Raw genomic sequence first — 16,466 nt, 5'->3', positions numbered from 1 at the left:
CTACTGCAGCTTTTCTAGCCATATGTTCCACAGCTCTGGCTACGTGCAAAGTGGCTTGTGGGCACGTGACGCATTGAGGTTAATCCGCTAAGTAAGCCTTGGAGCCGCGCATCGAGGATAGGTCCCATCGATGCTCTCTGGGCAGGCTTTCTACGACTATTTCGCATTCGGACTTCGGTGAAACGTGTGTGGTATCAGTATTTTGCAGGAGTGGATGCACTGGGCTTCTCCGTTGTAACATCTGCCAATAGTAAAAACATGTCAGTTAGGAGAAGTGTACACAGATTCGCACAACCAATGCGTGTAATTACCGTATTCGTGAGTGGCTTTGCAGCGCAGGAGCAAGTGGCACACCGAACTGAGGAGCGCGGCCGCCACTGATGAGAAGCCAAGGTAGCGGAAAGTCTGGCTCGCTCCGATCTTATCGATGCTGAGGCCGCCTACCAAGCTGCCTGCCGCCGTACCTGTTCGAGATGAAAAGGAAGTAGCAGTTGTGGTTCATACTGCTCCCTCTGGGGCCCACAGAAATCAGTGGCACTTCAGTATTGGGGGCGAGGACTTACGTAATCGCCATCCGTCGGAAGCGCCTCCCTTGCGTAGTATGAGGGATCACGCGGCGCGCTCCTCATAGGTTTAGCTTACGGCGCTCAATAAAAACACCACGCGGCAGCCCTCCTGGATATTTATGCAAGCACTCTCAAAACGAGGGAAGTTTTTGGCTGTCGATATAATAATCTTTGGGAGACTGAAAGCACAGAATGATTTACAGACTATATCTCTTTACCGAATGCGTACAGTGAACGCCACTGCGCACGGTTGCCGTATCTCTCGAACCGGCTTCTTGCGTGAAAGGTAGGCAAACGCTGAGAGAAAACTATGTGAAATATGTTCTTATAGTGGGCTGTCTGTATAACCGAATGGAGCATAACAAAATTAAGCCTCAATGCAGTGATCGCACGGGTTCGCATCGACGGACTGCTCATCTGCATGTATGTCCGCACACATTGTTTTGCTTTCGCTGTGAGCGCGTTTTCGCAACGTGTCGTGAGCTTTAGGCCGCAGCATATGAGCATTTAACAGTACACAAGCAACCATTGTTGCGTGGACGCTGTCAGTACTGTTCAAAAATAATTTCGGTATAGAGACTTCGACGCCTACGGCGACTGTGATGTGCCGTCGCGACGATTCAATATTTTTTTGTCTTCTAAATTCTTGGACATTTCAGTATTATTTCTCAAGTTGCGTGGCACTGTATGTTTGTTGGTCTTCTCACCGTGCGATTTCCCTCTGCTTCTTTTTCGTAAGCTAGTGCATTAATTCATAACACAAACATGGCCATATGCCATGCCTTTCTTTAATGTGCGTCTTACCATTCCCTTTCCGTTTTAGTGAACTTGCCAGTATCTAGCATCAACAAGTTCGTAGACGAAACTGTCAGGACACCAGCCGGGCAGCGGGTGCGGGCGAGCGCCTCAGTACGCGTTTTCTGGTACTCACTGAACATCGCAGTCCCGGCGCCGTAGCAGAACTATTCCTCGCCTTTGTGCTTGCTGCATACTCAAATTGCAGCCGATGGCTGTCTGCCGGTTCTAAGTTTCGCGAGCCAGGTTTCACGCAGCTCCTTGTCCTGCGGTTACGTGTGAATAAGGCTGACACCGGGCTCCATTGCGTGCGTCCGGTACTGCGGCATCGAGCAGTAGCCTACCATGCTGCACGCCTCCAAAGGCAGCCACTACCTATTATAGTAATTTCAAATGTTGTCAAGCAGACACCCAAGGCGGTAAAGCCTCACCATTTAATCAGAACCACAGTGCAGCTGGGACCTTAAACTTTCGTTTTCACCTCGCTTCGGCGCTTCCGAAGCAGCCGACGCGGCCGCTCTGTCTACGTGATCCCTCATGTTTCGTCACGCCGACGGTGGCGCCAGCTTTTCCAGTGGCGGAGCTCGCCCCTAATAAGAGCGGGGTGCATCGTGATACGGAAAATATAATTGCCGAAGGCGTCCTGAATAAGATAAACAATCCTTGTGAGCAAATTCCTTTGTTAACTCCGCCCCAAACTCAGAAATATTCTATTCGTGGGTGCGCGTTCTGAATTTTTGATGCATGCACGACTTCCAGCCGCTTATGACATTGAGCTGATAACGGCATGACAGTCCCTGCTCAGGCGAATGACAAACCGCTTTACGTAAGTGAAGATTTTTAAATCCCCCTGCTCATGTTTACAGAAATTCTTATGTAACAAAATTTCCTCATTGGCCGGCGTTCGAGCGACCGCCACTCATAATAACGACCACGACATCTGAAGCGGTCGCGGTCATTACCGCGACACCGCCTTCTTTGTTTGGGCTAAGCCACCTGCTGCGATACAATGATATTTCCGGTGCCATGGCGAAGACATTTTTTCTATGTTGAGGAAGAAAACGCTTTGAGAGCGAGCTGCGAAGTCCGTGCCATAAGCATGATTACCGTGGGCAGCGACATCAGGCCATATGTGGGAAGGCGTCGTAAATGTAGAAATCACTTTGCACATCGATGGTAACGATGGTGATCGTAACGTTATAACCGCTGCGCTGTGTTAGGTCGTCCGGAAAAATTAACATTCAGGTGTGTGCTGAGATGACACAGCGCGATTATTTAAAGCAATGACTACTGGACTTAGAAGGCTGAAATAGTGGAGGTTAATTCTTACCGAGACCTTCGTAGTTGGCTCCGAGGATGCAGACCATGGAGGCGGCTGTTCCGGGTCTCGCCTTCTTCTTGGCGAACACTGCCATAGCGGCGTACACCATCGGGAAAATGGCTCCCCCGACGATGTTCACGGCAAGCGAGCCCCAGACGTTCCGCAGGAACGAATAACCAAGGGCCTTGCAGGCGAACAGAAGGAACGCGATTGAGTAGGAGTAGAAGTATCCAATCTTCTTCAGTATGTACGCCGACAGAAAGAACAGCACGGGCTCCGCGCCGAAGCTCTGGGCTGTTTTATTTAGGCCTATGAGGAACGTGGGTGCTCCCAAGTCCTCCAGGAACCACGTCTCGAAAGCGGAGAGAAACCCCATCAAGGATCCAGCCAGGAATGTGAACAACGTGAAGAGCAGGATCTCCGGACTTGACAAGAGCACCCCGATGTCCTTGAAGAAGTTGACGGAGACTTCGGCGACGCACATCCTAGGCACGGCGAGGATAAGGATCATATCGAGAAGCATGGTACCGGCGAACACGTAGAAGCACGGCCTGTAGTCGATGACTGAGCTTTCCCTGCTGGCTACGTCCACTAGGTACCCTATCAGCGGCGACGCTATGCCACAGCTAAGACTGCCGTAAAGTCGTTGTCGGCCAAATACTTCGATGTCTGAGCCCAGTGCGTTGCTCACGGCGGCGTCACCAACGTTGGTCAGCGCTGAGGCCAACGCGAAGCCGAGAATAGCGGAGACGGTGTAGATCCAGAAGTTTGGGTCATTGTACAATGCAGCATCGCAAGAACACTTCATCTCGCCCGGAACGGCGAGGGAGTCGTTGGATAGGAGGTTGTACTTGAGAAGGGCCTGACAGGGTTCGGACGCGTTGGCCAGCACTATTTTGTTGTCGGTAGTCAGGCGAGCGCTGACCCCTTCCCATACGTCTTTCTCCGAAGACAATACACAATATATGGAATCGCTTCCACTGGAAGAACACTGTTGCGACCCCGAAGTACCGGTGACATCGAACACTTCCAATGAGCAACTCAGATTGCCCTTGTATGTTGAACCATCAGATATGGCGCTGGGACAGAAGAAAGCGACACCGTAAAATAGGGTGCAGAGAACTTGCAAGACGAGGATGACGGCAGTGACGTTTCGAGTTCGGTCGATGATGAAACCGCACACGGGCTTGAAAACGACGGCTGTGAGTGCCATGACGGTGAAGATGACCGCCATTGTGGCGGGGCCTATACCGTTTCGCCGTCCCACGACGGCGATGTACGGTGCGACGCCAGCCTCTCCTACAGGGAAACGAACCAGGAGAGGTATTAGCATAACCTGTATGGCCCGTGAAGTTGCGGTGGCGATATGAACACACACAGACGATGTCATTTCTGGGAAGAAATAAGAGGAACAACCCCGTAGATATTAGGCATCACCTTGTCTTCAAATGATAGCCCGGGAAGACGTTCGCAGCTCAGGGTTTCATATGGGTATTCGTTAGCGCAAAGCTGGAGCGGTTGTGCCGTCCAACGTTACTAGACTAGGTTCAGTTGAACTCTCCGTAGGCGCCGTACATCGCGGGTGCCCCCGTGTCTTGGTTTGCCGCCAGAGGACGGAACCACCGCAGGTACCTCTATGCTGGCGCAGCTCTGCGTTGGCGAAGGGGCTCGGGTACTCTGACTCCGCAACTTACGTACTCAGCAAGTGTTTTCCCCGATGCGTTTTTAAATGTTTGTATAGTTTCGCGTTCAGGAGATTCATTAAAAAACTTTACGTAGCTGTGCAAATGCTGCTGCGCTGCCTCAGAGTGCGCTGTGGAGTCCTTAGTCCAGGGCCGCAGCAACCCCGGCCGTCCACTGCCCTTTATTAATCAGCTGTTGCTGATGACTAGCTGTAAGTAGCTGATTAGTAGTTGTAATCAGCTGTTTCTGCTTAGTACTAATTAATTATTGATGCGAACGCATGGTATGACTCATGAGGCGATGTTAGCGCGTCCACACGATGGTCCAAAAAGACATCGGCAGCCCAAGCGAACTAATCGATGCAGTGCACGACGCCAGTTATGGCAGCGTGGATTAAGGCAGAGTGAATTAGGCGAATTAAGGTACAGGTAAATAAAATAGAGTTAAGGCACTCGAACCCACGACCTTTAGTGGGAGTTCAACACATGACCTTTGGTGTTCATTAAGGCGAAGTTAATCAAGGTAGAGATAATTAAGGCAAATGTTTAATTACGGTAGAGTTCATTACGACACTCGAACCCACGAGCATTGGTAGGAGTCGAACCCACTTACTTTCGTGGTAATTTAGGCGAAGTTAATTAATATATAGTTAATTAAGGCACTCGAACCCACGATCGTTGGTGAGACTTGAAGCCTCAACCGTTTTGTGGTGGCAACGAATTTCCTAATTAGGCGAGCTAATAAATCAATTATTTAAGTAGTTAATCAATTAAGTAGGTAATTGATTAGAGTTGTTAAAATTCTTAATTGCTTCTTGCTTACTTAATTTATTTCGAATTACCTAACTAGGCGGACAAAAAATAAATTGAATATCTCCAAGCGAAGGCAAACAACATTACCTTGGTTGTGTCCAGCTGCGCGGCATTCGCATATTTTAAAACTGGCTGAAGTTAGCTGGGACACACGGTATATACACATTCTCAGCACTTCATTTCGGGATGAAAAAAAAATGAAGCTAGCACTGTTTCTTTCATCAGAGCACCACATTCACAAGTGCAATGCTGAAACCTACGTGAGCTTTGCTCGCTTGCGAGCAGACTTGCACATTCAAAGTATGTTCTCGCTGCAGGAACGTAGCGTAAATACGCGTTCGCGTCACCAAATAAAATTGGATGATACGGCCCGTAAACTCTTCAAAACACACACGGCATTTAAAACGCACAAAAGTGTCACAAAAATGCACCGAGACTGCAGCAAAACACGCATGTATGCAACGCGCCAAAACAGATAAACAACGGACAGTGCTTCGTCGCCCCGTCCGCGCCGTGCTGACCGAGCAAAGTGCGATAGCAGCGCCACGAGATGCGAAAATCAGTGGTGGGTCCACGCAGTTACAGTGCACTAGAATATTCTAGTTCACTATAATGCAGTCACGGGAGTTTGAAAACTGAACCTAGTCTAGTAACGTTGGCGCCATATTTGGCTGTCTATACCAGCGAAGCTTCCCTTTTGCATTCGCCTTCCTGCGCTGTCTTTGGTGCTTCCGCGCATCTACTTTCTTCAGTGCCTGATGCGGCCCTTTCTTACAGAAGCGTTGAAAAGAAATTCTCCTAAACGGTTGACATAGCAAAACCCGATTAAGTTCTTGCGATAGTATCGCTTCCATTCTCGCTCTTTACACTATCGATCCGCCAGCCTATGCGACTGCTTGTGCCTTGACTGAATCATGAATTCTTCACTGTGTATTAGTGTGGGTGCTGCGAGCTTTCCTTCCCCTTTTTCTAAACTTTCTTCCCCCTCCCTTCTTCTCTCCTCTTCTCCAGTGCACAATAGCCGAACAGGCTCGACCTATAGTTAACTTCCCTGCATCTAACTCACCATCTCTCTTTCTCTCACTTTACCCACCTGCCATGAATAGAAAGAAGTGCAACTTGAATGGCAGCAGTTTGCGGTTCACGCAGGCCGGAAGCCAGGAGGAGGGCGCCGCCGGCTGCAGTGGAGTCGTGCTTTGTTTCCTGCGTCATGACGACAAAGGTAGGTTTGCCTGCACACGCTTTCTGCTCGGTGTGCGCTCGCCGAGGTCATGAAAACAAGCCAGTGTTGCTGGCGCTGACATAATCTCTGTCGGGTCCCACTATGTTAACGAAAGCGACTTCAGCCGCCGCTTATGCTGTGTTTTAATCATTCAGACAAGCTCCCGGTGTTGCCTCGTTTCTTTTCTTTTCGGGGGAGGGGGGGGGGGAGGGTGTGCGAAACAAAATGATGGAAGATGGTAGTTATATAATTACGGTGACTATAGTTCTAGATGTCTTCGTTTATGGGGCTCATCAGCGTAAGCGCACACAGTCGTCACATTCCACACCCTGTTGTAATAGACGATGTCGCCTGGTAACGGCTTTGCGAGTAAATAACTTGATTGATGGTTTATTTGGCATGGGAGGTCATTATTATACATAAAAATAATAATGGACCTTGCGGTACACCGGAGGTTACTCGACCAGTTTAAGAGAAACATTCGTTAGCATAAACAAATTGTGAACGGTTAGACAAAAAAAACTCTTCATCCAAGCAAGCCCGTTAGGATCAATGTTGAGGTTACTTAATTTGGTTACCGTAACACCCTGTCATTGAAAGGCATGTTAAAGTAAATTACGTTCTAGGTATTCAGAAAAGAAAATGTACTTTTGAGCTAAGGTCACGCGGTTTGCCACAGTTATCAAGCTACATTTGAGTATACGCCGCTACACTTTGCAGAAATGTATTTACAAAGGGCCGCCATGCAGCAGTCCAACCGGTTGGCAAGCTACAACTAATTTATCTGAGGAAGTTCCTTTATTTATCTTGACGTCATGGTCACATACAATGCGTTAGCTGTCGAGTGCAAGCAAAATCTTTTTCCCGCATCAACGCATTGGAATATACCTCTTCTGTTCTGCGCTTAAAAGATGACAAGGCAGCGACACAGGCGCTGACCGCGCAAGTTACGCCGATGATATGCTTCCCTCGAGGCGGTTAGTGATAGCGATAAGCAGACCAGGCTGCACGCACACCATGCTATAGATGCTGTGTTCGTTCATACACGGCACTTGTGAGAGCCCCGCATCGCTGTGAGTAATCCGGTATGGCGCATGCTTTTTTTCTCATATTTCACAAGCTCTCTTTAGGGCGCAAAAAAGAAAAGTTGCGTAACAACTAGCGCGCCATTTCTCAGTCGTGCCAGCATGATGGCGGTTCAACGGAACACCTGCCTCTAAATTTCGACTGCACTGTCGAGTACTGGCAGACTGGTGTATTCAGAATGATTACAGTGCATCAACGTAAAAAAGAAAGGATAAACCAAATAAATATAATTATCAGTACAGCAACTTTAAATTATTTGCACAAACTATCACAACGTCACGGAGTCTTTGGTTATCGGCGCATGAAAAAAGAATGATATGGCCGATGGTAGCGTCTGCTGAATACCGGCAGAAAAAATGACGTACTTTTTTTCTTCCAGGTTATCGGTAAGCTGATACTTATGAACTGGAAATGGTTCCCTCTCCAACGCATCCCAATACTCCGGTTCATTTTATTCTCACGGTGCCGCTCCTGAATGGATACTTGTTCGAGGTAACTGTACTTTTGACTTCTTTCAGTGGCTCACTATGTGTTGTACATACATCTTGAATATGAACACAAATAACGGCTCTGGGTTGACCAATAGAGCATTTTCATAATTCGCTAGTGCGCTTCTCAGCGGTTATCGTTCAAATGAACATGAAGTGCTATAGCTTGTTATGATAGGGGTCGGGCATGAAATATATGGTAGCTGGCCCATGCCGCCGTCCAACTTATCCATGCTGAGGACGTTGTTGAAGGGAGAGACTTGTTCTCATCGAGAACGAAGAATATGGGTTTATTTATGGTATTTACACGAGAACGTTACAGTTCATCAGTCTAACATGACTGAAAGAGGAATGCACAATGAGGAGCCGCCAACGGTTCCTTAAATAAACTCTGTCCTCCTTCGAACCCTAGGTGAGGGAAAACGGCAGTTCACCGCCGACGAATTCATAGCGGCCAAAGTCATCGTAGTCGATCCGCCTTTGAGGGGGCGGCTTTACGCACTCACTTCTGCACAGGTTGCGTTGACCACACCAAGGTGATAGGGTTCTCGCAGACACGGCGCTTGACCCAAGCAGGCGCCTCTTCATCCCAGTGTTGACTCCGCAGACAATGGCCGCCGCGTCTGTCCATGACTTCTAACCCCCGTGAGACGGCCGCAAGACATCTTCTTCCAGGATTTCCACCGCTTCAAACAAGTCATGACGGCGACGGCGAATCCACTAACAATACTTGGTCCGCAGACAGGGTTTAGTCATAGCGGCGCCGAGGGGGTGTTGATGCAGCACATCGTCGCCCCTACAAAGCGAGTCACCGCAGCAGGTGGGGAAGGCTTCCGACGTCGCTTCAGGGAAGCTCTCCACCCCCGCAGCAGCAGCTGGCTGGGAAAATTGTGTAGGTCGGTAGCTTTGCAGGCCGTTCGTAACAGCTCCTCCATGGCCCGGAAAATCTCGACTGGCCAGTGCTGATAACCGTTGGGCAGGAAGAGAATGTCTGGTGGCCAGGGGGTGATGCCTTGGCTTGCAGCGACCAGCTGTGAAATGATGACACCACCGCAAAACATCCAACAAGGACCGGCAACTGCAAAGCGGACCTCGCAACGCGGCGCTACGCCGAGATGACGTATCCTGGATCTCATTTTAGACCCGCTAGGCTTCAAAGAAAACATAAGTACAGAAACAAAAAATGCTTCATTCCGCTACGCCAATTTTTGAAGCGATTTCGCGCTGACAAATTGAGCAATCAGGGATGGAGTCCTGCTAAATGAGATGGGATCTTCTTGGCCTTACAAAATTAACAATAACAACTCCAAAATTTAGGCGGGATCCTTAAACGCAGAATTCAAATTAGCCTGCTCAAACCATCCGCACTGCTATGCAACATTTCGTTCTTATATCTAACGGGGAAGTTTTACTCTTGGAGAGTGAGGCTCCATCGGAGCAAGCGGCCATTTTTGTGTGACATTTGGTTGAGCCACGTCAGGGGCAGTGGTCAATCTCGAAGATGAACCTCGTTCCGTACAAGTAACACAACTTCTGGGTTGCGCAAACTAAACAAGCACATTCTTTCTCTGAAGCGCTGTAGGCTCCCTCTCTTACAGTTAGTTTATGGCTGACACAGAGGATAGGATGTTCCTCATTATCGCCGCCGACCTGACTAAGCACCCCACCCATACTTTTGTCGCTTGCGTCACACTGAACTATGAATTCCTTTTTGTAGTCTGGCGTGAGAAGCACACGACGAGAAACCAACAGCGTTTTCAAACATTGGAAAGCGTTTTCTTTGTCCTTATCCCAGTTCACGTTACTAGGTGCTTCCTTTCGGAGGGCGTCCGTTAAAGGACTTGCCATTTGCGAGCAATTCAGAATGTACCGTGGATAGTATCTCACAAGTCCCAAAAATGAACGAATGTCTGTTTTCTTGCGCGGCTGAGAAAAATCTCCAATCGTAGCAATTTTCAGTTCGGCCGGCCGTCTCGTACCTTGGCCGACAACATGGCCCAGATAAGTAACCTGCAAACAGCCAAACCAACACTTTCCCGCCTACATCATTAAGCCGGCTTCCGTAAACCGTGAGAACACCTGTTTGAGGTGCGATACGTGCTGTTCCCAGTTGTCCGAAAAAAATGCTACATCATCAAGATATGGCAAGGCGAACTCCTGCGAGCTTTTTAGGACAATATCCATTAACTTGGAGAAGCTAAACGGCGCGTTCTTCAGCCCGAAGCTGAATGCGAGAGGGCGAAAAGTGCCTACAGGTGAGATGAATGCGGCATAGCGGCTGGCACTTTCTGAAAGGGGGAGCTTGCCAGTACCCCCGCACGAGATCTATAGTTCAAATGTATTTAGCCGTGCTAACTCTTTCAACTCGTTCCTCAATGTTGGGTGTCGGGTACAGCTATATATGATCCCTAGTGATTCCATTTAACTTCTTGTAGTCAACACACGGACGAGGGTCCTTGTTAGGGGTTTCTGCCAGTATTAGCGGTGACGTGTAGTCACTCTCAGCGGGCTCAATAACTCCCAACTCTAGCATGCGCTGTATCTCTGCCTCCATAATCTCTCTCTGTCTTGGATACATTCTGTAATGCTTTGATCTGACGGGTTCGGTTGATGTCAGCTCTATTTCATGCGTTATTAGTTCGGTTCTATCTGGCCGATTGCTGAATCTGTCGAGATATTCCCCTAACATCCCATTTAGCACATCTAGCTGCTCGGGTCCCAGAACGTGCGAGCTTACCGAATGTTTTACTACTTCTTCTAGGCTGAGTTCAGAGTAGGAGGTCGCCTTATATTCATTCAATTTAGTACTAGTGTCATCCTGCTCTTTGACGGTACAGTTAACGACTCCGCTCTGCTCTACGTACGGCTTTTTCAAATTGCAGTGGTATTTCCTCACCTCCTTCCTGCAACCTGGCATTTTCAGAGCATAGTTAGCATCTGAAAGTTTGTACAAGACTTTAACGGGCCCGTCTTAGTGAACTTCAAGCTTGTTCTTTCTTGAAGGTTTGAGGATCATTACCTGGTCTCCAACGTTAAACGTACGACGCCTCGCATTCTTGTCGTAATAGAACTTGGCGTTCTTTTGAGCTGCTCCCATGTTCTTTTCGACTAGTTCTTGGGTTGCACTTAGCCGTTCCATTAGATTTAGCACGTTTTCTACCACTGTTGGACTGTCTCCTCTTTCCTCCCACATCTCTCTTAACATCTTCAGTGCAGAATGGAGTGTCTTCCCATACACTAGTTCTGATGGCGAGAACCCTGTAGCCTCACGAGGAACCGTTCGCAAAGCAAACAAAGTGGCCGGAAGACTATTCTCCCAGCCCTCCTTGTGCTCTAGCAGAGCGCCCGAATCACTCGCTTAAGCACTGAATGCCACCTCTCTATACTATTTGACTGAGGGTGATAGACGGAACTGTGTATCAACTTTACCCCGCACTTTTGCAAGAATGTGGAAGTCAGTGCGCTGGTGAATACTGACCCTTGATCCACCTGAATTTTGGCTGGAAACTCAACTCGTGCAAATACTGTCAAAAGCGCGTCTACTATTTCGTTGGAGCTGAGCCCTTTCAGAGGGATTGCTTCTGGAAACTTTGTAGCCGGACACAGCATGGTAAACAAGTACTTGTAACCCGATTTTGTTTTTGGTAGAGGCCCTACCATGTCTATCACAAGTCGTCTGAAAGGTTCTGTTATTAAGGGCACTACCTTTAGTCGAGCTTTCCTTGTCTCTCCTGGTTTACCCGAGCGCTGGCAGGCGTCGCATGATCTTACAAAGTTTTCTACGTATTTGAAACAACCAGGCCAATAGTATTCCATAAGCAATCTTTCCTTTGATTTGTTTATGCCTAGGTGGCCGGACCGCTCATTTCCATGACAGAGACTCAAAAGGTCCTCCCTGTACTTAGTAGGTACGACTAACTGATCTAAAATCCTACCCTTTCGATCACTGTAGTGCCGATACAACAATCCTCCTCTCTCCTGTATCGTCACGTTGCGCGTAGCAATGCCTTCTTTAGCTGTGTGATGTAATTTAGCTAAGCTGTCATCATTCTTTTGCTCGGCTGCCAGTGACTCTCTGTCCACACCTAAGAGCTGATCAAAGTTATTTGAGGCCGGTGATAATAACGACCCTATCTCGCTTGTGATTGCGTCAGCTTGCTCTTCCTGCAGGCTTGAACTTTGACACTGTAGTGATGCGCTTTCATTGTGCTGGTCAGCTGGCAGGCTTTATTCAACAGTTTTTTTGTCCCTCGGGCCTAGCTCGGATTCAGTTATTGAAGTTATCTCTTTTGCTGCTTCCGCTGGAGCAGCTTGTGCATTTTCAGCCGAAAGCGACGCGATTTTACGAGCTTGGCCTCGCGTCAATGCGTGTACTACGCCCTCTCCCAGTTTAAGCCCTTTGTCACGCAGTAACCGATTTGAACGATTTGAAAAAAAAAATGTAAGGGTACTGCACTCACAAACATTTCGAAACTGCAGCCTCGGTCACTAGCTCCCCGAATGGTCCCCTGATTTTGACTTTGGCCATGGGCAGACGCACGCTGTCTTCTTTTACAACCTGTTTGATCCATGCTACTTCTCCAGTGAAGTCATCTACCGTCACGTAAGACGGATGGACAATGTCCATAGTGGCGGCACTGTCTCGCAGCGCCCGGCATGGTTTGCCATTAACTTGCAGGTCGTGAAAATATGGGCTTAAAAGTTCCATATTCTCGTCTTTTTCATGTATGTAGGGACAAACTAAGCTAGGCTTTCGGCAGTTTACAGCGATATGTCCGAGTTTGTGGCACTTATAGCAGTGGATTGGTCAAAAAGATTCGAATTTTCTTTTCTGCTCAGTTTTTGTACGGTGTCCCCGTTTAGAACTTGAGACTGACTCCTACCAAATAACTGAATTTTATTAGCCCGACGTTTCGGAGCCCATTCGGCTCCTTCTTCAGGGGGTTGTTCTTCGGGGGGTGGCGGTGTGCCGCTTTTAAAGCGTCTTTTTTGAAGAAAGGAGGGGGGAGGGGAACACGGGAGGTGGGGAGACACTTCACAGACGGAAAGGTGGGGAGGAACAAAAGGAAAGGGGGGCTGTGTTGTTGACCGCTTCCATGGTGCTGGGATGCACCACCCCAGCACCGGTCATCCCAGCACCATGGAAGCGGTCAACAACACAGCCCCCCTTTCCTTTTGTTCCTCCCCACCTTTCCGTCTGTGAAGTGTCTCCCCACCTCCCGTGTCCCCCCCCCCCTCCTTTCTTCAAAAAAGACGCTTTAAAAGCGGCACACCGCCACCCCCCGAAGAACAACCCCCTGAAGAAGGAGCCGAATGGGCTCCGAAACGTCGGGCTAATAAAATTCAATTATTTGGTTGGAGTCAGTCTCAAGTTCTGATCAATTTCCCAACCAGACAGGCAATTCTGTCGAAATGTTTAGCTTCAAGGTTTCCCCGTTTGATTTTTCCTCGCTCCTCTGAGAGCTTTTTCTCCACGTCTACAGGCTCCGGTCGTCTAGTCTGCGAACCCTTTTTGAACGGAAATGGTTTCCGTGGTCCATTTCGGCCCTCCCAATTTCCGTCCTCGGCGTTCAACTTTCTTCGCGTTGCTTACTCTTCGGCTAATTGAGCCGCCCTTTCCACAATGTTTACATTTCCGCTGTCTTGCATCCACAGCTTCACAGATTGTGGGATGCTTCTGTAAAACTCCTCTAGACACTTGCATTCAACAATCATGTCTCTGCTCTCGTACGTTTCCGCACTTTTCAGCCACTCGACTGGGTTTGCCTTTAAGCTATATGCAAACTCCGGATATCCCTCGCTATCTTTCTTGCCTGTGCTCCTAAACCTTTGCCGAAAAGCTTCGGCTGAAAGGCGGTATTTCATCAGGAGACTAGCCTTAACTTTTGCATAATCATATGCATCCTGAGCATTCAGTCTGGCGATTACTTCCGCCGCCTCACACGGCAACCTAGACAACAACCGCTGTGGCCATGAACCCGGGCCGAAGTTCATCTTTTCGCAAGTCCTTCCAAAATATCCTAGGAACAAGCCTATGTCCTTCCCGACATCAAATGGCTTTAACAGCTTGTCCATGCGGTATGATTCTGCCTCACTTGATCGCCCCCGATCCCCTTCACCTCCTTGAGACAACTCCAAACGTTCGTTTTCAAGTTCAAGTTGCATTTTTCTTAACTCGCGATTTTTCTCGATTTCCTCTCTGTCCCGTTCTCCTCTTTCCCGTTCTTCTCTTTTCCTAAAAAGTTGTAACCCAATTTCAATGTCCTCCTCATTGGCATGTTCGGAGATTAGCTGCTATGCAGGATGCTATGCGTTCATTTCGGCCATTAGAGAAATACACAGATTTTGATTCGGAAATACAGAGCCTCCATGCAATCCGCCGGCGAGCCTAGCGATGGTACAGACGGACCAAATCGTTCTACGACCTTAGAGAGGCCAGACGGATTAAAAAGAAAATTCAGCGTCGCCTTGCTGTACTGCAAAATCAACGCTGGAAATCGTTTTGTGAGTCTCTCGACCCGCGTAAACCTCTGTTGGTTGTCTAGAGAACAATCCGTAGACTTCGAACAGCTCCTCAACAGCGTCGTCCATTTAAGTCTAGCCCTACATCAAGGACGCCGAGAAGTCGAGGGAGCCGAAGATTACTGCGCAAGGATCGCGGGTCCGGCGCTCACGTATTCACCTTGCGCACCTATTCTCAATTTCCCCATTAGCTCCAGAGATCCTCGTATGGACGCTCCTTTCTCCATCGCAGAACTGAAGGCCGCACTTGCTGGGTGCAGGTGACCTTCGTCCCCAGGACACGATGGCATCACATACTCTGCGCTTGAAAACCTTGGTCAAGAGTCTACAGGCCACACCCTTTGTGAAAACTCAGTGCGCTACGTATAATGGGGCTTTCGTCTTAACACAATTCTCTAAAGCAGTGTATACGCCGAGACTGTGTGAAACGTTGGCAGAACAAAACAGCACCACAGGAGCGCCATCACAGTGCACGTAAAATATATATCTAGAAATTACAGGTAATCAACAAAATGCTTATATATGTATCTTACTGGCTACATTGCCTCCGTGTAGAATTTACATTTTGGCGGTGCTTAAATGATACAGCTTATAAACTCTCTCTAAAGCACAACGTACTATAAATGTAAATCCCACTAACTGTGGAGTTATACGTATGGAGTTCATAGACGGTCCTACACATTACGTAGATGTATGAGTATTGATTTTCTACTGACCAACAAACTTTTTGTATACAGGATTGCAACCCAGCAGCAACACTCGTTGGAATGTGAATTGGATCACAAATGCCTCCATAATAATATGAACGAAAGTGCCGAGGCAGAAAATTAAAAAAAAACTAAAATAAAAGCTGCACTAACTTACCAGTCCTCGGTGCATGCTTCATCCGCCTTCGCCACCATGTCTGAAGAATGAGCCCCCGCCGCATTGCATTGTAGAACCATTATGAACGCACTGCGATTGGCACTTCACGTACTTGTCGCTTTAAAGTGAACGCGCGCCTGCGGGCAGGCTGAAGGGAGGCGCCACCTGCCCGTTGCCGCAAGCTCAGAAGCACTCACCCCGTTTCACGGGGGGCGACGCCTGCTTTGGCTTCTCTGTCTGACTTCTTTTTTATATACATTCAATCCTCACAGTCATCGCCCTTTCGTGCTCACTTCCTATTGCCTTTTTTTTTTTTAAGCTCACTTCGTGTCCGAACTGTTTGTTGTTCTTTGGTGCGCGGTGCGCACTGTATCCGATGACGATGCTGAAATGATTGCTCCAAGTCATCCGATATACACGCCAGCGAAAGAGGAAAGAAATTAGTCCAAGCTCACAAGAAAACACGCGTTGCTTCACTTGCCACCACAACTCGCTGCCCTCGCTGTAGGAGCGGATAGCTGAATTTTCAAAGGCACTACTTGTCGTTTCGATGTCATCCGGCACAATTGGCAGCTGCGTCGTTTCGCTGGAAGAGGTCGAAGGACTCGTTTACGACCAATGAATCTGTCTCTCCCCAATATGTTTATTGCATCTGCAGACATCCGACTCCGCGGTCGGCCAAAACAAAAACTCTTTGGAACCTGAGTATAGTGCGCATAGCCCAGCTGAAACCAGTTTCGACTCCCACCGGTAACGCCGGAATGTTTGTCTGCTGCTTTCAGTTACATGTCATATGATCAGGTCATGAACTGTTACATGATCAGATACATGTCAGCATACAAAGGTGTCCCTAAAAATTGATTTCACGCATGACACTGTAGAAGCTTTAAAAAATCAGATTATCAAAATCAGATACAGGCCGCAGGTGGGGCACGAACCCGCGTCTTCGCTTCGATTACGCGTGCGATGCTGTATTTGGTGTCTTTGTTTGTTAGCTTCTGAAGATATGACTATATATTACCTTTGATGATAGCAAAGTGTAAGAAAATCACACGAAGGAAGATTACACCACCGAGAGACGCCAGTATCTTGGTGGTGCGAGAGAAC

The 16,466-nt window shown here is 48.3% G+C and overlaps 1 protein-coding gene across 2 annotated transcripts in view; it reads right to left on the bottom strand.

The window, feature by feature from the left end:
* Window positions 1-15,427, bottom strand: part of LOC135908397 (major facilitator superfamily domain-containing protein 6-like) — a 15,450-nt gene extending 23 nt beyond the window's left edge. Inside the window, exons 1-5 of one of the 2 annotated variants that reach the window (XM_065440185.2) lie at window positions 15,360-15,427; window positions 6,271-6,380; window positions 2,692-3,981; window positions 312-464; window positions 1-241 (exon numbers count right to left, since the gene is read on the bottom strand). The exon at window positions 1-241 is cut by the window's left edge and continues 23 nt beyond it. In XM_065440185.2, coding sequence (XP_065296257.1) covers window positions 195-241; window positions 312-464; window positions 2,692-3,981; window positions 6,271-6,380; window positions 15,360-15,397 — 1,638 coding nt within the window. In that variant the 5' untranslated portion in view covers window positions 15,398-15,427 and the 3' untranslated portion in view covers window positions 1-194. Of the gene's footprint in view, window positions 242-311; window positions 465-2,691; window positions 3,982-6,270; window positions 6,381-8,479; window positions 8,651-15,359 lie in introns of those variants that run through there. The other variant, XM_065440184.2, reaches the window with a different exon arrangement.
* Between the last annotated feature and the right edge of the window lie 1,039 nt (window positions 15,428-16,466).

Source organism: Dermacentor albipictus, chromosome 5 (genome assembly GCF_038994185.2).
Source record: "Dermacentor albipictus isolate Rhodes 1998 colony chromosome 5, USDA_Dalb.pri_finalv2, whole genome shotgun sequence".
In the NCBI taxonomy this organism is placed as follows: Eukaryota; Metazoa; Arthropoda; class Arachnida; order Ixodida; family Ixodidae; genus Dermacentor; species Dermacentor albipictus.
Note: the sequence above shows the minus strand (reverse complement) of the source record. Positions and strands in the feature narration are given on the sequence as shown.